Source organism: Petaurus breviceps, unplaced genomic scaffold, assembly GCF_028583685.1.
Source record: "Petaurus breviceps papuanus isolate PSGF00001 unplaced genomic scaffold, PetGlider_PUasm1.0 186, whole genome shotgun sequence".
NCBI lineage: Eukaryota > Metazoa > Chordata > Mammalia > Diprotodontia > Petauridae > Petaurus > Petaurus breviceps.
Window position 1 is genome coordinate 9,143,177 of NW_027185798.1, and position 20,463 is coordinate 9,163,639.

The 20,463-nt window shown below is 49.6% G+C and overlaps 1 protein-coding gene across 1 annotated transcript in view; it reads left to right on the plus strand.

Moving 5' to 3' along the window:
* Positions 1–16,702, plus strand: part of CLIP2 (CAP-Gly domain containing linker protein 2) — a 124,346-nt gene extending 107,644 nt beyond the window's left edge. Inside the window, exons 13-17 of the mRNA XM_069089148.1 lie at positions 544–583; positions 1,999–2,158; positions 7,269–7,454; positions 8,767–8,829; positions 12,411–16,702. Coding sequence (XP_068945249.1) covers positions 544–583; positions 1,999–2,158; positions 7,269–7,454; positions 8,767–8,829; positions 12,411–12,422 — 461 coding nt within the window. The 3' untranslated portion in view covers positions 12,423–16,702. The remainder of the gene's footprint in view (positions 1–543; positions 584–1,998; positions 2,159–7,268; positions 7,455–8,766; positions 8,830–12,410) is intronic.
* Positions 16,703–20,463: the final 3,761 nt, after the last annotated feature.

Sequence of the window (20,463 nt, forward strand, 5' to 3'; positions counted from 1 at the left end):
GAAGGAAGAATGGAGGAAAGAAAGAAGAAAGGAAGAGAGAGGAGGGAAGGAGGGAAGAAGGGAAAGAAGGAGGAAGAAAGAAGGAAAGAAAGAAGGAAGGGAGGGAGGGAAGGAGGGATGGAGGGAAGAAGGTGGGAAGGCCTGTGTTCCATCTACTCCCCACCTTGCTAGCATGGGATCATAGATCTGGGCTTGCATGGGCATCAGAGGCCATCTGGTCCAACCCTTTACTTCACACAAAGACAACCTGGGGCCCAGAGACACGTCCTGTTCGAGGTTATGAAACAGTCAAAGTTTACAGGCTCATAGATTTCAAGCTGGGAAAGACCCAAGAGGCCATCTCCTTCATTTTACAGATGAGGAAACTGAGGCCCAAGGGTATTAAGTGACTTGCCCAAAGTCATACGTGTTGCAGGGGTCAGAGGCAGGATTTGAACCCTCATCCCCTGGCTCTAGACCCAGTTTTCTTTCCACGGGATCAAGCTTTCCTGAACTTCACTTTCTGCAAAATAACAAGCGATCCCCACGCTCTGGGCTCTGCAGGTTTCCGGGAGGCAGGGATCATGCTCTGCGGGCCTGCCTGGTACATGCTTCCCTCTGGGTGGCTCCAGGAAGCCCTTTGGAGAGAGCATCGATCTTGCCCATTGTATTTCGCTTCTTTTTCCAGTCTCTGTCCTGGGCCTCAGGCGCCCTCTAGTGGACTTTGGAAGCTCATCTTCTTAGCCCAAGGCTTCCACAGTAATACAGGGAAGACTTTCCAACATGACACACCCACTTCCAAAGGGCTATTCTCTATCCTTGCAGCCTTTTATTTTTTTTTAAAGTGGATCCTCTTTACCTTTTTTAAAAGGTTTATTCTTGCCTTTCATTCGTACATAACAGTCTTTCCAATGAACTTTCCCTTGTCACAACAACCCAAACACCATTAGAAATAAAATAAAGGGCGTATAGATGGACAGGTATGCAGTATTCCACACCTCCAGTCCCCCACCTCTTCAGCAAAAGGGGGATGTTCATCTTCTTTGGGTTTACATATAACCACCCAGCAGCCAGCACATGATCCTTTCTGTTCACATAGTTGCAGTCAGTGTTTCCTTGCCCTTGCATCAGTTCAGATAAATCTTCCCATGTTTTTCATCTTAGAAACTCTTCCAGACACAGTTCAAATTCCTCCTCCTCTAGGAAGCTTTCCCTGACTACACCCAGCTCATAGTGGTTTTTTTCTTCCTTGGAGCCCCTCCCTTACAAAATTAGGAGGGTCAAAACGAGATAATACATAGAAAGGGTCTTGGAAACCTTAATGTGAATGTCAGCTGTGAGGATGAGAAATATGGGAAACCTTTAATAATTTCCCCCCATCTGAAATATCTTTCCCATCCCCTTTTACCCATCATTCAAAGCTCAGCTCCTACCTCACCTCCTCCGAGAAGCTTTCCATGACTACCCCAGCCCATCATGATTCCTCCAGTAGTGATTAGAGCTCTAGACTTGAAGTAAGGAAGACCTGAGGTCAAACCCAGAATCAGACACTTCGTGTGACCCTGGGCAAGTTTCTTCCCCTCAGTGATTCTGTTTCCTCATCTATAAAAATGTCGGGAGTTTGGACCTTGGTCAGGTCGGCTTCTTGGACCTCAGATGCTTTCTCTGTAAAATGGGGGTGCTGAACTTGATGGCCTTTGCAACCCCTCACAATCTCATGGTCCTCTAGCCCTGACTGTCTCTTCTCTCCTCTCTGGCCCATCTCCTGACTTGTTTTTCAATTGTCTTGTGTGGGTGGGTCTTCTCTCCCCAGCTGAATCACCCACTCCTGACAAGCAGGGCGATAGCTTGCCCCCCTTCTCTCAGGCCTGGGCATCCACTTGGTTCTCAGGAAACCATCTTTGCATGAATGAGTACAGCCTGGACTCCAAGGGACCAGGGACATTGGGCCGCCTCTGCAGCTGGGAGGCAGGGACGTGCCAGGCTGTGACCAGTCATCTCCGTCTGTTTCCCGTCCAGGAGTCTTAATGAGCTGCGGGCCCTGCTGCTCGAAGCCAACCGTCACTCGCCAGGGCCAGAGAGGGATCTGAGCCGTGAGGTGCACAAGGCCGAATGGAGGCTGAAGGAGCAGAAGCTCAAAGACGACATCAGGGGGCTGAGAGAGAAGCTGGTTGTGCTGGTGAGTGAGCCAGGGAGGCTGGCTACAAGGGAGGCGTATCCCCCCACCCAAAAATAATCCTGACAGACAGATGGGATGGTTTGGTTCCTAGCTTGTTGAAGTGAAAGCACACATTTTTTTTTAAAGCATTGGGGTTAAGTAACTTGCTCAAGGTTACACAGCCAGGTGTTTCTGGGTGGGTGCTAAGTGTCTGAGCCTGGATTCGATCCCCAGGTCATCCTGGGGATACTGGGGCCAGTGCTCTTACTTCCTGTGCTACCTGGCCGCCCCCAAAAGCACATATTTTAAGAGTGTTTTCTAAACAAACCTTAAATAACATTAACTTTAAGCTTTCATGTACTTGACCAAAAGGTGGTGGACCTAGGGTGCAGAATGGGACATAGATTTTTGGACATAGACAAGGGGGGAATTTGTTTTGCCTGACTCTGCCTATTTGTTACCAGACTTGTTTTTCTTCTTAATTGGAAAGGATGGGTGGGAAGAGAAAATACATGCTTGTTAACTTTTTTTAATGAAAAGAAGGTTCATACATATAACAAGGTAGCATGATAGGTTTTATGCTGGGCTTGGCATCAGGACACCTAGGTTCAAACCCCACCTGAGATGCTTACTAGTTGACCTTCATGGCCATGGTTGAGTCACATGAATGCTCAGAGACCCTTATCTGCCACCTTAAAATGGAGATTTCAGAGGCAGGACCCTTCCCTGGGAGTCGTTAGCAGGGGCTGAGCTGATGGCGATGTCAGGGGGTCCGGAGGACACAGCAGCCGGGCAGACAATAGTGGTGTGTTTACTTAGCAGCCACGTGGCAATTGATGGCATACTGCCCCTCTATGGAAAGCTGACGGTGCCCACCCTTGTTGGGAGGACCACTGTTCTGCTTTGTACATCCCTCCGTGGGTTTGGGCCTCACTGACCCACCTACATTGCCATCCAATTCCCCACCTGGCCAACAGCTCATGTCTGTAGTAGGTTCATGTCCTGTGAAGAGAAGAAAGTAATCCTAGAAATGAGACCTTGTCCTCACCAGGATACTGCCCTGACCCATAGACCTCTACCTATTATTACCCCTGCAAGTGGAGAAGACCATTGTCAGAAATGTTCAAGACACCGCCATCTTTCCAGGCCAGCCAGGCTCACTCGCTCACATGAATTCAGAGTCCCACTAGGCACTTACCTCCTTTGTCCCTCCCATGCAGTCATTGGCCAAATTTTGTCAGTTCTCACTGTGTGACATCTCTCACATCCATCCCTTTCTGTCCCCTCCCATGGCTACCAGGTGAGTGCAGACCTCCTCACCACCTTCCTCGACTATTGTAATAGCCTTGGCCTCCAGGGTCTCCCTTCTATAGTTCATCCTCTGCCAGCGTCCCCATTGGCCTTCCCAGATCACATCACTCTTGCTCTAGGATAAAATGTACATTCCTCTGGTTGGCCTTAGATGCCTTCACGTCCTCATTCCAGCCATATTTCACATCAGTCCCCCCTACACACTTTACTGGTTCTAACCAAACTGTGACCATCTTGTCTCTCACCTCTGCCCTGTACAATCTCTTATTTCCTTCCAAGGTCAGGTCCTGAGTCACCTCCCACACACGTCCAGGTCTGACCGCCCAGGGGCTAAGGTCTGTTCCTCCCAAAACTGTCTTAACACATCACCCGGTGATGTCATTGGTGCTTTATGGAAAAGAAAGACAAACGACAACAAAGTATAAATTGTGTGTGTGTGTGTGTGTGTGTGTGTGTTTCCCTAACAGAATACCAGCTCCTTAAGGGTGCAGATTGCTTTGTTACTGTTTTTATAGTCTGGCAAACAGTAGGCACTTACCAAATGCTTGTTGAATGAATGGAAACTGTGGTTCATCGGCCTGGTTGGATAAGAGGGATAGTTCTAGTTTCCTTGGCACCATCAGAGGGGATTCCACCCTAGACTCGGCCACTGAATACCCATGAGTAGATCTCACAACACCCTGTGTGTCTTACACTTTGAATGATTGAACCCAACCCCTGAAACACAGAGGGGAGGGGGAAGGAGGGAGGGAGGGAGAGAAAGAGACAGAGAGACAGAGACAGAGAGACAGAGAGAGAGACAGAGAGAGAGAGACGGAGACAGAAACAGACAGAGAGAGAAAGAGAGAGACAGAGAAAGAGAGAGACAGAGAGAGAGAAGAGGTAGGCACTGAGAGGTGACTGACATTTTGAATGGCTGAGAAAGTTTTCTTTCTCCCCTTTTGGTGCTGGTGACAAGGCCTGTTCCCCACCCACCAGGGTCGACTCGGCAGGCATTTTCCACTTCATCCGCCCAGGGCAGTGGTTTTCATTGTGTGCAATTTTGCTCATTGCCATGAGGGACTGAGACACGGGGAGTGCTTGCATGTCACCACAGTGGCAGATTTGGGAGATCCCCGCCTGTACGCTTTCTTTCGGCCAGAGGAGATGCTTTGGTTGAGTCCTCTGTGAACTCCAGATCTGCTTTGCCTTCCAGGTTAATATATATGTGCAACAGGCAAGCTTTGTTTATTTTGTGAATGCTATAATTACCACACCATACATGCTGGAGAAGTAAGGAGCTTATTAAACCGAGTTATTGATACATTTCCTTCTGTCTGCAATGACAGGCCCTTTGAGAATCACTACTGTAATGTGTCGCCCCTGAGGAAGATGGCAGTGCCCAGGGAGAGGTGGAGGGCAGGGTGTTGTAGCGGAGAGAACCCTGGTTTGGAGGAGGAAGGTTTGCATCCTGCCTGTGATGGCTATAGGGCAGCTTGGTGACCTTCAGGTCTGAGAAACAGAAGTCTCAGTGGAGCTTGGTAGCCATCCGTCTTCATGTATCTGATGGGTTGTCATATGGACGGGAAATTAGGTTGGTGATGTTGGGCCCTGGAGAACAGTCAGGCACTACAGAGAGGCAGAGCCAAAGCATTGGTCGCCTTCCTAGTAGAGATGACCAGAAGTGGCGTGGACTTCGTTGGCAGGCAGAGTTCTGTCTCTCTGAAGGTCTTAAGAGATGAGTGACACTTGTCAGGAGATTGGCAGAGGAGATACCCTCCTCTTCAGATCTGCTTGACCCCAGTGGATCACACTCATAGATTGAAAGCTGAAAGAGACTTTGGATGTCACTCATTTTTAGATTTGCCTTCTAAATGTCTGTGGTTGGATTGGAACTCGAGGCCAGCACTACAGCTACTGCTGCCCCTGGCTGGTCTCAGAGATCCCTTCCCTGCTTCTGTGACCTTCAGCAAGTCCTGAATTCCCCCTCTCTGCCTCAGTTTCCTCCTCTTTCAAAGGAGGGGGTGGCTCTAGATGGTCTCTCAGGTCCCTTCCAGCTGTCCCACTCTGTGATTCTCTAACTGGCATTTTAAAAACAAAAGCTCACCTGGGCACCCTTGTGGTCCTTGGGTGGGCTTATGTGGGGTTCTGTGACTTCTGGAGACAAGCTCTAGGGCCTTGAATGCCGGCTCTGCGCCGACTCCATGGGTGATTCTGGAAAACCTCCAGCGTCCTAAAATCCCATGGCATGGGTGTCATTCTTTTCCCATTCTGGGTGTTTTAGGGAAGGTTGTGGTCAAGCTTTCTCTCCCCTTTTTCTGACTCAAATCCTATTTTAAATGCCATTTACAGGAGCCTTTTTTTCTGTACACCAAATAATTCCCATCTTTTAATTTGTCTGACCCTGACATTCCATGCATGGAGAATGGGTTCTATCCCTGGGTGGAGGCAGAGGATTGAAATATTGAGCATTTGCCTTCATTGTCTCTCCAACAGCAGCCCTGTGGAGTAGATGCTCATGTTGGAGATGAGGAGACCAAGAGCCAGGGAGGGCAGTGAGCCTTCCAGGGCTCTATTCCTACCACTGCCTGCTGCCTCCAGGCTCAGGGGAGAACGTGGAGCCTTGTAGATTTAAATACTAAATCACAAGGGGACTGAAAAGAGGTAGTCAGGTAGGAGGGGGCAGCCTGCCAGCATCTCCATCATGATCACAATGTTCAGGGGACTGCAGGCCTGGAGCTGGAGGGGACCTCAGAAGCCATCTGACCCAACCTCCCCACTTTTCAGGAGAGGAAACTGAGGGCCAGATAGGTGAAGTGATTGGCCCAAAGTCACGCAGGTCATAATGTCAGTGGTGGGATTTGAATCCAGAGCCACTGTAGCATGCTACTTTCCTGTCATAGGATCCTGAGCTAGAAGGGAAATTCAAGAATTTCTTCATTTTACAGAGGGGGAAACTGGGTACAGAGATTTACCCAAGGTCACATAGCCAGTCAGTTCCTTGAGAGGAGGGATTGATTCTTTCTTTGCCTTTGTATCCCCTGTGGGGGGTTAATAAATGCTGGTTGAGTGGGTGGGTGGGCGGGTTGAAGGCAAGTAAACTTAGCTGAGATTACAACTCAGATTGTCTTCCCTCATATCTCTTCTTCCTGCCACCATAATGCCTGTGGTCACTGAAAAAGCATCTTGTATACTTAAAGCATTACGTGAATGTCAGCTGATGTTTTTATTCTCATGAACTGGAGGCAGACAGAATGATGACGGAAAGACTGAGGCTAGTCAGGGAGTTCCTGCAGGAATCCAGGCAAGAGGGATGCTTTGCATCTAGTCTATGTCTCTTGGGTTGGATTGGGTTGGATGGAGGCAATGCAAGCCTGGCCTGTGGGGGTGGGGGTGGGGGTGGGGGTGGGGGAGAAGGGATGGATTTAAGAGGTGTTATCAAAGGAGAAGCAATGGTGCTGGCTGTCATGTGGAGAAGGAAGGAAAGTGGAGTCAAAGGTAGCTGCCAGGTTAAGAGCTTGTCAGTGGTGGTGCCCAATGGTGGTGCCCAAGAGTGGGCACAGAGAAGGCAGAGACAGCTGTCTCTGGTGGAATGTGATGGGTTTGGTTTGGGAGAGAAGTTGGGCCAGAGAGATGGGCTTGGGAGTCATTCTCAACCTGCCTGTCTTGCTTCCCTATCATTCTATGGATGTATTGTCTCTCCTGTTAGAATGTCCTTGGAGGCAGGGGCTGTATTTGCTTTTTTTTGCATGCCCAAGCCTTGGCACAGCACCTGGCATATAGTAAAAGTTTAATAAATTCTCGTGAATTGATTGACCGATTGAGTCGTCTCCTCTGCCAGGACAAAGAGAGATCGGCATCAGACCAAAGGCGTTATTCCCTGATTGACCCGTCCTCGGAGTCGGAGGTCCTACGGCTTCAGCATCGCCTGGTCAGCACAGAAGATGTCCTGCGCAGTGCTCTGGAACAAGGCCAACAGATGGAGAAGCTCATGGAGGCCATGAGGAGTTCCCCTGAGAAATCCCAGGTGAGCCCTTCTGGCCAGACACCAGCCAGCCTGTGTCGGGAGCAGCAGACCCGGGCCATGCTTTCTGCCCACTATGCAGGTGGATTTCCCAAAGAGGGTCGGGCCTGATGATTTATGGCCTGTCCAGTTTCCAAGTTGTGCCCACCCTGACCCACCCAGGGTCCCACAAGTAGTAAATGCTTGAGGCAGGCTCAGGGATGGCAATCCCAAGCAAACATTCTGGCTTTGCCCTTTCCCTACCTCCCAAATATCACTGTATACTCAGATACCCCAAAAGAGCTGTGATCTCATTGCTTCAGGAGTTCTCTGCCATGATACACATCGTCACCCACCCATGCTTGCCCACCCTGCACACCTGCTGTCAGAGTCCTTCCACATTTCGCTATGGAGGGTCAACCCGATGGACTGGGAGCCTTCCTCACTCTCTCCTAACATCTCAAGGCTACCAGTGGGGTTCTCTGGCTGTCCACCCATCACCCCGCAGTCTTATATGTGATGGGCCCATCTCATCTCATTGGTGACTCTCATTCTTCTCCAGAGTTTCTCACTGGTTTGTATTGTAACCTGTGCACACCCGTTATGTACCTCCACCAAACATACACAGAGACTTGGAAAGACCTGAGTTCCAGTCTGCCTCTGGTACTTCAGGCGGTGTGACCTTGGGCAAATCACTTCCTTTCTTAATGTCTGCAAGCACTGAGCCTCTGAATGACTGAGCATGTGCCCATCTCACTTGGTGGAGGGAATGGCCAACACCAGTGAAAATGAGAGAAACCACTGCGGTTCTCAACTGCTCATAAAGCCATATGTTTAGGGGCAATTCAATTCAGTAAACATTCATTAAGCACCTACTATGTTCCAGGTGCTGTGTTGAGAGCTAGGATGACAAATTAGAAAACTAAAGACAGTCCCTGCCTTCAAGGAGCTTAGAATCTAACAGGGAAAGACAAAACATAAAAGTATTGAAGGCATCATCTATCGATGGGGCTAGAGTTGTGTGGGATGTTAGGGTGGGCCCTAGACAGTCTCTTTTAGGAAAATGTTCACCAGCCCCTGGCCTGTGACTGGGTCATGTACATAAAAACCCATGAACTAGAGCTAAGGATGTCAGATGTGAAGGACATTGGGATGACTTGGAGTCCAGGGACCCAGGTTCCACATCCTGGGCCAGTCCTTAGCTTCTCTATGCCTCAGTTTCCCCTCTGGGGATAATCTTTACCTTGTCTCCCACTATGGGGAAAACGCTTTGTAAACCCCAGACATGGAAGCTTCTCTTATAGTGAAATCCTAACGGAATGTCTCTCATGTACAGACCATTGGCAATTCTGGTTCCACCAATGGCATCCATCAACAAGACAAGACCCGGAAACAAGAGGTAAGGAAGTGCCCCCTGCCCTGGACCATTGTCGGGCTGAGGATTCTGAGCGGAGCCCCTGAAGCCCGCCAGCTCTGCTTTAAGGAAGGAAACCCCAGAAGGGAAAACACCAGCCAGTCATTTAACAAGCATGAATACTGTGTACTGGGCACTGGGGGATACAAAGACATGAACCAAACAGCCCTGCCCTCGAGAAGCTTACATTCTAACTCATTACTAAAAAATTCACCAAAAAACACTTAAGAAACAGATAAATGAGGCAAGGGAAGGTTTCTTGCATGATGGAAGCCATTGTGGGAATCCTTTAAAAATAAAAAAAAAATGAAGAGCTGACATTACTCTAGCCCCAAAGGTCTTCAAAGTCCTTGACAAATATTATCTCCTCTGATCCTCACAACAACCCTTGGGGGGGGGTGCTATTAATATACCCATCTTATAGATGGGGAAACCGAGGCTCAGAATGATGATGGGACTTGCCTAGGGTAACACAGCTGGGAGGTGTCAAAGGTGGGATTCAAACCCAGGTCTTCTGGCCTACCACACCACTCTGCAATTGTAGGGCACCAGTGTACATGAAATAGAATGCAAATCTCCCTATTCAGAGTCATCACTGTTGCAAAGTATGGCCACTGGTCCTATCCATGGAAATCTGCTGTTTCTCTCTGAGTAACGCAGCCGCTTCAAGAAGTCCTCTGTTTGTGTTCACCAAGACCTGGCTCCATGCTTCTGTAGAGTGAGGACCACTTGTAGGGTTGGGTGTTTGGCCCCAGCCGGGTGGGAATCCCTGGGGTCCGCCATCACAGGACCCTGCTTGGCCCTCAGTTCGAGCCTTTGCTGATGCACTGAGGGTTGGGGGCTTCCACAGTCTTCACCCATTCCTTCACTCACTTTTCCTGAGTGTTCTGTAAGTGCCAGCTGTGAGTCCTTGCCCTCGAGCCTCTGACGTTCTAGTGCAGGGGCACTGGAGGGGACAGTGAGCTGAGCCCTGCGTCTGAAGGCCCAAGACCCCTGTCGCTCTGAAGCTGTGTGCCCTGGGCCAAGGCATTTCACCTCTGGCCCTTAATTTCTTCACGCACAAAATGGCAGGTCTGACTAGGCGGCCTCTTCCTTCCAGCTCCAAATCTATTTACATGTGCACAGATAAGTAAATGCAGGTGGGAGAAATCACAAACCAGGACCAGCAATCAGGGAAGGCCCCCTGTAGGGGGTGGCACTTGAGGTCAGCCTGGAAGGAAGCCAGGCATTCTGAAAGGCTTTGGTGCTTGTTATTGTTTCTGTTTTTGTTTTGCTTTTTGGAAGGCTGTTGGGGTTAAGTGACTTGCCCAAGGTCACACAGCTAATAAGTGTTAAGTGTCTACAGTCGGATTTGAACTCAGGTCCTACTAACTCCAGGGCCACTGCTCTACCCACTGCTCCACCTAGCTGCCCCTGCTTTGGTGGTCGTTTAGTTGTTTTTTAGTCATGTTCAACTCCTCGTGACCCCATTTGGGGTTTTCTTGGCAGAGATACCAAAGTAGTTTATCCTTTCCTTCTCTAGCTCATTTTTACAGATGAGGAAATTGAGGCAAGCAGGGTTAAGTGACTTGCCCAGGGCCACACACTTAGTAAGTGTCTGAGTCTGCATTTGAACTCAGGTCTTACTGAGGGGTCTTTGCACTATGGCCCCACCCAGCTGACCCTCTCAAAGGCTAAGGGAGGGCATCGTGGGCATGTAGATAAAGCCCCTGGACATAAACAACACAGGGAAACCGCAAGTGGCCAATTTGGTTGGAATGGAGAATATGCAGATGAGTAATGTGCCAGGAAGTTGATTAGAACCAGCTGAATAGACGCAGGGCTGAAAGACTGTGCTTTCATCTTTGAGGTAGGAGGGAGCCATTGATGGCTTCCTGGCCTCTGCTGGAGGGCAGGGCAGGGCAGGAAGGGACCTCAGATGCTACCTCAATCAAGCAAGCAACCAGTAAACGTATATGCCGGGCACTGTGGGAAGCTCTGTAGATACCAAAAGAGGCCAAAGGAACTTACAATCTAATGGGGGAGATGACAGTTAATCAATAAACATTAATTCAGTGCCTACTGTGTGCCAGACACTGTGCTAAGAACCACAGATACAAAAAGAGGCAAAAAAAATAGCCCCTGCCTTCAAGGAGCCTACAATCCAGTGGGAGAGACAGCACGCAAACACATATATACCAAGCATTTCACATATGAGAACAAAGAGGTGAAGGGACTTGCTCAAGGTCACACAGATATGAAAGGACAGAAGCAGGATTTGAATCCAGATCCAATGCTAATCTGCTCTTTCTGCTGTATCATTAGGCAACTCAATCTAGTTGGCAAGATTGCTTTTATTATTAATAGGGACAGAGGACATCAGTCAAATAGAGGAGATTCATGGAATTGATATGATTACATGTACCAGATGCCAGGTGGCTCAGTGGATAGAACACTGGGTCTGGACTCAGGAGGACCAGGTTTGAAATCTGGCCTCAGAAACTTTCAAGCTCAGTGACCCTGGGCAAGTCACATGACCCAGTTTGCCTCAGCTTCCTCATCTGTAAAATGAACTGGAAAAGGAAATGCAAACCACTCCAGTATCTTTGCCAAGAAAACCCCAAATGGGGTCACAGAGTCAGACATGACTGAAATGATTCAACAAAACAAGCAAGCACGTGTCCCAGGCACCTGGGTCAGATGTCTGTGTGTATTCTGTGGAGTAGATATGTGGTGGGGAATGAGAGGCCCTAAATTCTAATCCTGCTCCTGCCTGGGTGACTCCAGGCAAATCGTTCTCTCTGGGCTATAACTTCCTCCTCTTTCAAACAGAGGGGATTTTCATGAGTGCCGATGGGGCAGGGAATCATGGAACCATGAATGGATTCCAAGGCTCTCTTCTATCTCTAATGTTCCATGAGCCCCCACCCAGAGGCAGCTGACAGTCGAGGCAGGAACATTAGCACAACAACAGATAGACAAAAGGGCAGTGTATGAGTGAGTCCCTGGGCATGTGACTCACTCCACACTGTGGGCAGAGATGTCTGCATGGAGAAGGTAGGATCTGAGCTCGGCCTTGAAGGATAGGTAAAATTTGCCGAGGCAGAGAAGAAGGGATTGGCCCTGGTGACGGCCAGGATCGTAGGATTCAGAATTGGAAGGCCATTTTGAAATCTATCCCCACCCTCCCTGCCTCATTTTACTTCAAATTGGGAGTAGGACTTTTAGAAATTTATTTCCCAAAATACACTCTCTCATAATAAAGAAATAGTAGCTATACTTAGTAATAAAGGAGAACAGTTATATAAAATTGACTAACATCCATCCAGTTTGTGTGACATTCCATGCCCGTAGCCTTCCAGATCTCTCCTGAGAGGAGGGAAGTCTGTCATCATGTGTCTTCTGGAGCCAAGACTCCAAGCTCCTTATCTGACATTTGAGGAGACTGAGGTCCAGAGAAGCTAAGAGGCCTGAGAGCCCGCAGACAGGAAGCCGCATCTTCCAGACCGGAGGACAGGCTGGGCTGCCTGGAGGTGAGGATATGGAGGTTCAGATGAGGGCCTAACCTGCTGCTTTCTGTATTCCAGGAGAAGCACTGACCACAGGAGAAGGTGGAGAGAGGCCCATTTCACGCCCGGATTCACTCGCTCGCCTGGGCAGCCATGCACCTACTGCTCACCTCCAGCTTCCCCTCCAGGCACTTGGCCAAGATTGTCCCTTCTGAGACAGGAATGGTGTTTGTAACAATAGTGTACTAACAGATGTGGACAATCCCCCTCTCTTCTTCCCTCTCCCATCCCCCAACCCATATCCCACTGCCCTGACCTGGAGGAGTTCACAGACATGGGTCCTGCTGGAAGGAGCCAGTGTGGCCCCTTCCATCCTCCCTGGCCCCTCCTCTGTGGCCTCCAGGCTCTGATCTGGACACTTGGGGAAGCCCTAGAAGGCTTCTGGAATCCAATTTGGAAGGTATGTGTGTGTGTATGTATGTATGTGTGTGTGTATGTATGTATGTATGTGTGTGTGTGTGTGTGTGTGTGTGGTTGGGAAGACTATGGCTTCAAAGAGTCCAGAATCATGAGCCTCCCCACCCCACCACGAACAGGAGCGACTTAGAGCATGGCCCCTGGGGAGCTGGGCCTCCTCTCTCCCTGGCTTCCCCCTACCCTCAGAGGCCTTGACCTTGCGAGCCAGGAAACAGCTGGGCTATCCCAGGACAGCTGCTGTTCTTGAAAGGGCATCTGGGGTGACCGGGATCCCAGCGCTGACTCCCAGCCCACCAGGGGAGACCAATGAAGCCGCCGGCTGAGACAGAAGGATTGGTGTGAGCAGGCTATGGGAAACTTTCCTCCCTGGGGGTCCCCTTGCCCCCTTCCTCCCTGCTGTGTGATACCACTCATGGTACCGAGTCCCCTCCTCAGCCAACCTCATCTACTTTTCATACATGCCATTCCTCCATTCAGAGAAATTTACTGTGTTATGGTGAGTTACCAGACTCCCCAACTTCTTTTTTCACGTCTTAAGCCCTCCCTGGTCTTCCATGCTTAGCTTCCTTCAGCTGTTGGCACGAGCTTAATGCTAGCCAGCAGGTGGACGCTAAAGATGGTGTTGTAGACGCTGGTGGACCAGCCCCATGCCTTTCCTTTGGCCCTATCTGCTATCCTGCAGCCATAAGCCCAGGGCTGTGGGTGGATGTCCCAAACTCTTAAAGTTAGGGACAAGTCATCAGTAGGAAAGAACTGGGAGGGAAAGACACAAGATATGCAGACATCAGCCTCTGTGACCCATCCCTCTGCCCCCAGCTAGGCTGGCCAGAAGACCTGGGTGAGGGATGGAGCCGGAAAGATCCGAGTCAAGATTGGCTCCCACCATCCCATGATACTCTCAGACTCGTTTTCTGGGACCAAAGCGAGGTGGCCGAGCAGCCAGCCCCAAACTGGGTCCCAACTCCTCAACATCCTTCCCCTTCCCGTTTGTTCCTTTCCTTGGAGCTGAGGGAGGGGCAGTCCCCATTAGACTCTCCAGAGCTTCCAGTTGTCTCTCCTGCTAGATGGAGCAACCAACTGGGGCCCCACCCTGTGGCTTGGGAATGAGGCAAATCATAATGCCCTCAGTCTAGAGTTGGAAGGAACCTCCGAGGCCAGCTACCCCCGCTGGCCCATTATATAGATGCATATACTGAGACCCAGGAAGACTGTGACTTAGGATCATGGGTCCTCAGAAGCCATCTAATCCAACCTCTTGTATAGGAAACTGAGGCCCAGAGAGGTGAAGGGCAGGAAGAAAGCTCCTTCCTGAGCTGGTTGATGGCCAAACAGCTGTCCTTGGATACAACAAAGGGCGACATCCTAGGATTTAGAGCAGGATGAAACCTTAAAGATTATTGCATCTAATTCCATTCTTACAAGTGGAAATCGCTTTGTCTCAGGTCACTTGGAGAACAATGGGCAGAGCTGAGGTTGGAACCTGGTCCTCTGAACCTAGACCTACCATCCCCTGTGGCCTCAGGTGTAAGCCAGCACAGTGATGCTCTCACACAGGCTCATTCCAGCTTTTCCCATCTAGGAGGAAGGCAACGCCATGGCGCATTGTCAGATTGGGAGGCAGGGGGTAATCCATGCCCCTCTCCCTCCCTGCCCCTATCACTTACCCATCAACCAACTCAACTGGACTAAAATCAGGAGCCTGATCCTGGCCAGAGAGACCTGAGTTCAAATCTCGGCAGGAAACACAGGCTTCCATTTTGGTTCCCATCCAAATCTAAGGGAGAAATATCTCCAGCCACATTTCCCTATGAGCTCCAGAGAGACCCACAAGGCCTGGTTATATGTCATGTTCTGCTGGGTTTTGTGGGTGGATATGAAATTCCAGAAAAGAGGCTCCTTTCCCTGCTAGACCAATGTCTAAAGGGACACCAGTTCATTTTATAAACATTCATTTAGTACTTGTCCTATACAAGGGAGTTTCCTTGTTGGGAGTTCCCTATCCTGGAGAAATCACAGATCCCAGAAGCAGAGACTAGAACTCTGGTCTTGGAGTCAGGAAGACCCAGGTTCAAACCCCATCTGTGACCCATAAGCAACTAACTCCCTAGGATTTGGGTACCAAGTCACAGATGGGCTGAGATCTGCCCTAGTGAAGGGAGTTTCCATAATAGGAGTGTACTCCAACAGCACACATCCTCACATATTCAAGCCTGTGCAACATACATACAGATGTGTGGATGCACCACCCAATGGCCTCCCTCCCCAGGAATGTGAGACACTAGATTTCCTTTTGGTGTCTATTCCTGGCTTAAGACCCCACTCACACCCCCAACCCTGGGTTCTAGGGATCCCAGCCCTCCCAGGGCACTGGGAGATGCCTCCTGTTTTTCTCTACCCTATGGGGTGTTTGGGCAGCAGTTGGTGTCTTCACTGATGGGCAGCGCCAGGGTCATAGGTCCCTAGGTCTTGTTAGAAGCACTAACCAGCTCTTTCCCAAGGCCATCTTGCTTCTGTCTCTATGCTCTACAGGGCCCTCCAGTGGCAGGGCATCCAATATGATTACCAAAGCTCCCAGCAGGCCAGCACTTACCCCGTTCCCCTTAGGCTCCTAGGGGTTAGAGCTGGAAGGATCACTGAGTCCAGAGAAGTGGTGACTTACCTTAGGACACACAGGGAATAAGTCAAAGTGTTGAAATTGAACCTGGGCCATAGAAGGGATGATAGAATTAGAACTGGCTGGGACCTCAGGAGCCATCTAGTCCAACAGCCTCATTTGACAAATGAGGAAACTGAGGCCCAGGTCACACCAGTAGCAAGGCTCAAACTCAGGTCCTCCGACTCCAAACCCAGCTTCTCTTTGCACTACAATCCAGGTATTCTGCCTCCAAATCCTTTCTTCAATACCAGGCTGCCTCCCATGTAGGATTGCCAGGGGACCGAGGCCAGTAGACCACTCCCCCTCCAGCCATGCTGGCCCTCGTCTCCCCTCGCTAAGAAAAGTTCTCCACCCCCGCTTGTTCACTGCTGCCTTCCTGCCAAGTAGAACCTCAGTGAGACTCAGTGACATCTCCAGTTCCTCTTCCCTCGGCCCCCTGTGACACAATGGGTCCCAAGGCAATGGGCTTCTGAGCTGGTAAGGGCCTTGGCGTCATTGAGTGCAAGTCTCATTTATCAGGGAAGGAGGAAGCCAAGGTCAGAGTGGTAATGAAAGTTTCCTTTAGTAACCCAGGGCTGTGAGGAAGGACATGCCCCAGGAACTGTGCCCAGGTTAGGCACCCTCTCAGATGTAGAAATATGCCCCCTGTGTTTGGTGTGCGGGGCAACACAAGACGCCACACCCCCTGCCCCACCTGGATCTTCTGTGTCATCTTCAACGAAAACAGCAACATATTCAGGAAACTTAACAACCGAACCCAAGCTCAAATCCTGTTACTCCCTTCAGGTTCTAGCCACTCTTTGTGACCCAGAAGGAGAGCTCTCGTAGACTTCCTGTTGGCAGAATCATGGCACTGTGGGTGGGTGGGCGAGCTGAGGCATAGAGTGGGATGGGGACCTCTTACCTGGGCCGACACAGGGCAAGTGGATCACTTGGGCTTTGGGGTGGGGTCGTGTCTTGACCATCTGGACGCTAAGAGTCCTGGAGAGAGAGAGAGAGAGAGAGACAGTTGGTTTCTCTGATCACGTCTGTTTTGGGGTCTTGGTTTTGTTTTGTTTGGATCTTCCTCTGTTCAAATGTTGTACAAAGTGATGAGTTTCAGATGGTGTCACTCGGATCACAGCCTTCCCCGTCCCCTCCCTCCCTTCCCCTTCCTGAAACTTGAATTGATAAAGTGTGGTGAGTTCCTACTGAGAACAATAAACTTGTGGCTGAGGTCTGGGACCACTGGCCCGAGGCAGCTGCTCCCTTTTCTCTGGAGGTGGGATCTGGAATGTGGAAAATACTTCGGTCACAGAGGACCTTAGCCCAAAGCAACACCAGAAAGGCCACATTTGGGTCAATTCAATTAAATCTTTATTAGGTGCCTTGTATATGCTAGGCACTGAGGTTGCAAAGCCCAAAACTGCAATCATTCCTGTCTGTCTTCACATTGCTTACATTCTATCAGAGAGGAGAAAACAAAGACAAATCAGTAAGTAAATACCAAATATTAACTATAAAATAATTTCCAGAAAGGGTGTGTGTGCTAATACCTAGGAAAGGGTCACCTGAGTGATTCCACAAGGAAGGGGTGCTCGCTTGTGCCCCAGACAGCAGGAGAGGTGAGGATCTAGAGAAAGGGACCAGCCAGGGGGAGGGTCTCATCAGAGGGCAGGAGGTGGGAGATGAAGTAGACTTGAACCACTTGAACTCAAGATTGGGCTGGCTCCTTTCCTGAACACAGCCCCCCTCCCCCTCTCCCCTTCTTGGGACCCTGAGCAGAGAAGCCAGGGAGTGCAGGACATGTGCAGATCAAACCTTTTTTAATCAGTGACTTGGATGAAAGAAACAGATGTCTTGCCCCATTTGCAGAAGACAAGGGTCGGATTTAAAAGCTTGCAGCTGGCTAAACCATTGTTGGCCTGAATCCAAGAAGATGAAATTTAATAACAATGAATGTAAAGTCTTACACTTGGGGTTTAAAAAAAAAAACAACTTCAAAAGTATAAGATGGGAGAGGTACAACTACATACCAATCTATCTGAAAAAGGCCTCAGGGTCTGCAGGCTTACTATGAGTCCACAGTGTGATGTGGCGGGGGAAGACAGGGAATGCACTCACAGCGGGCCTGTGCCCAGGATTAGGGACGCTTTTGTCACACCGCATTGGGAGCGTTTGGTCCATTAGTTCTGGGCACCATATTTTAGGAGAGATACTGACAAGATGGAGAGTGTCCAGAGCAGGACAACCAAGATGGTGAATGGACTGGTGATTCTGCCCTCCCTTCATTCCTGTCCATCGGTGGATTCTCCTGCTAAGAACAGTAAGTTTGTGGCTGCGTCTAGGGCCCACTGGCCCGAGGCAGCTGCTCCCTTTTCTCTGGAAGAGCTTCACACGGCTGCCACCTTGGTTCAGACCCTCATTGCCTCTTAATTCAGTCATTCTTACCCTGGGTCCATGAAATTAAAAAAAAAAAACATTTGATGACTATATTTTATATTCCTTTGTCATCCTCTATATTTTATTTTATGCATTTACAGTTTTTATTCTGAGAAGGGGTCCATAGGCTTCACCAGACTGCCACAGGGATCTATGATACAAATAGAATGAAGAACCCTTGTAAATTGGGCTCCCTGACTTGAGTCTCTCCTTTCCAATCCATAGGCCGCATGGCTACTCAGGTGAATTCCCCTAAGGGTGGATCTGACCATGTCTCTCCCCTGTGCAATAAAGGCTGATTGTCTCCTGTTGCCTCTAGGATCTAATACAAATTCCTCCGTTTGCTTTTACAGTTCTGTCCAGTTTGGCCCCAACCCGCCTCTTCAGCTTCATTATACATTGCTCTACAGTCCAGTCAAAGTGGCATTGGTCCTGCTTCTCCCACAGACAATGCCTCTCCATGCCCGTCTGTGGGCCACCCCATATCCCTAGAACATGCCCCCTCCTCCCTTCCCCCAGTAGGATCCCTTGCTTACTTCAGGACTTAGCTCAAGCATCACCTTCTAAAGTAGCCGGTACACTCTGGCTTCACCAGACCAGAGCAAAGCTGGCTTTATCTCCCCACCTTAGGGTTCTAGGCTCCCCTTGAGGGCTTGGGACAATCCTATCAGCTCAAGCCACCATCCTGGGTGTGTTCCCCCCACTATTAGACACTGGTATAGCTAGGTTGGGGAAAGGCTAGGGTGAGAACCCCCAGGCCAGAGGTCCCTTCTGCTGCTCATGAAAGCGTTCTTAAGCGCATTACCTCATCTGATCTTCATGGTGTCCCTGGGAGGGTAGCAGGGAAGTGAATGTCATCTCCATTTTATCAATTAATCACCAAGCATTTATAAGTATATACAATACTTCCAGACACCATGCTTCGTACTGGGATAGGGATAGGGACAGTGACTGGAGCCATGAATCATTTCTACTGGGCATCTCGAGAGCCTTGGTGCAGTTTTAAACTTTAATAATTTCAGAAATCCAAATGCTACAAACTTAAAAAAAACATTCTGACACTTTCATTCTTAAAATTTTATGAAATACTTAGTTTTGTGGCTCAGAAATGAACACAATACCCTAGATTTGAGGTAAATAAATGTCATCTAGAGATGATTTTATTTGTGTGGCTTGAAACCACATTTGAGGTCCCTGGGAGCCAAGGGGTAACTTTCCCCACTTCTGGTGCCCAAAGGGCAGCCCACATCTGGGGTGAATTTTCCAGTCTGGAATTCTCATCTGGGAAAAGAGGTTTGACCTGAGGCAAAAAAGAGTTAAGTTAGACAAGATTCCCTGCTGGGGAAGCCATGGAGGGGAGTGGGGGTTGGTGGGGCCTCCAGCAGGACCTCCTCCAGACATGTGGTTCAGTTTCCTCATCTATCAAATGAGGGGCTAGAATGGATCACCTCGGAGGACTCTTCTAGCTCTAAATCTGGGACCCCACAAACGCCTCCCTGCCTGCCATAGTTGAGGGGTATGTGTGTATCCCCTCAGATTCCCCTCTTTTCTCTTTCTGCCTCCTCTTCCTTGGTGATTTCATCTTCTGCTACCATGAGTGCTTCTTCCTTGGGGAAACAAGGGAATGGACAAGATGACCTCGAGGGTTCTTCCAGTCCGAAATCTGGGGGAGGCCATGGCAGGGGTTCTCCTTTCTCATATTTTCTCGATCTCCTAGCCCTCCCTGATGGTTTCATGATCTTCAGGAGAGAATTATGAAGTTTCCTCATCCCAACCATCACATTACTTTTGATGGTGTGGTTCTTCTTCTGACCTGGCTTGGACCTCCTTGGGCCTCCATCCCTCCTCCTCCCAACCAGAACTTGCTGCCTTCCTGACATGCTCTCTGTCTAGGGTCATCAGGCAGCTAATGACCCAGTCTGGGGTTGGGTATGCATGGGTGCTGAGATGTTCGTGGGCACAGGGCTGCCTGAGGGGCCCTCCCTCTGTAACTAGGCAATGAGTGAACTTGGACAGACTCAAAGAGACAGTGGAGCATGGGCGGGAGTGGCGTGCTGTGGTCCATGGGGTCACAAAGAGGCAAACACAACTCAACCACAGTAAGCCACAAGCTCCTTCCTAGAAGCCTTCTTTGCTTGTAATGCTCCTACAAGGCCACCAGGTGGCCACCTCACCCATCCCAAAACGTCAGCTCCTCAGCCTTCTTACAATGGCCAAGCCTGGAAGGAACCTCTGAGATCATCTATTCCAGCCCCTTCTTCTCCCTCTTGAGGAAACTGAGGCCCAGAGGAGGCTTCATTACACCAGGGCAATCAACAAGTATGTATTAAGTGCCTACTGTATGCCAGGCACTGGGAAAGCAAATGGGAAGAATCGAGCCATTCTGCTGACATTTTCTAAGGAGGAGCCAAGAACATATAAAAACATACGAGGCATAAACAGAAGGTAAATACGTATCTAGGCTGTCTCAAAAGTCTCGGTGTGCTTTGGAGATCAGCTTCCATAGCCTGAAACTGCCCTAAGACTTTGAGGACAGATATGGATACCCAAAGTCATTCAGTGCAAGATGGGTTGGGG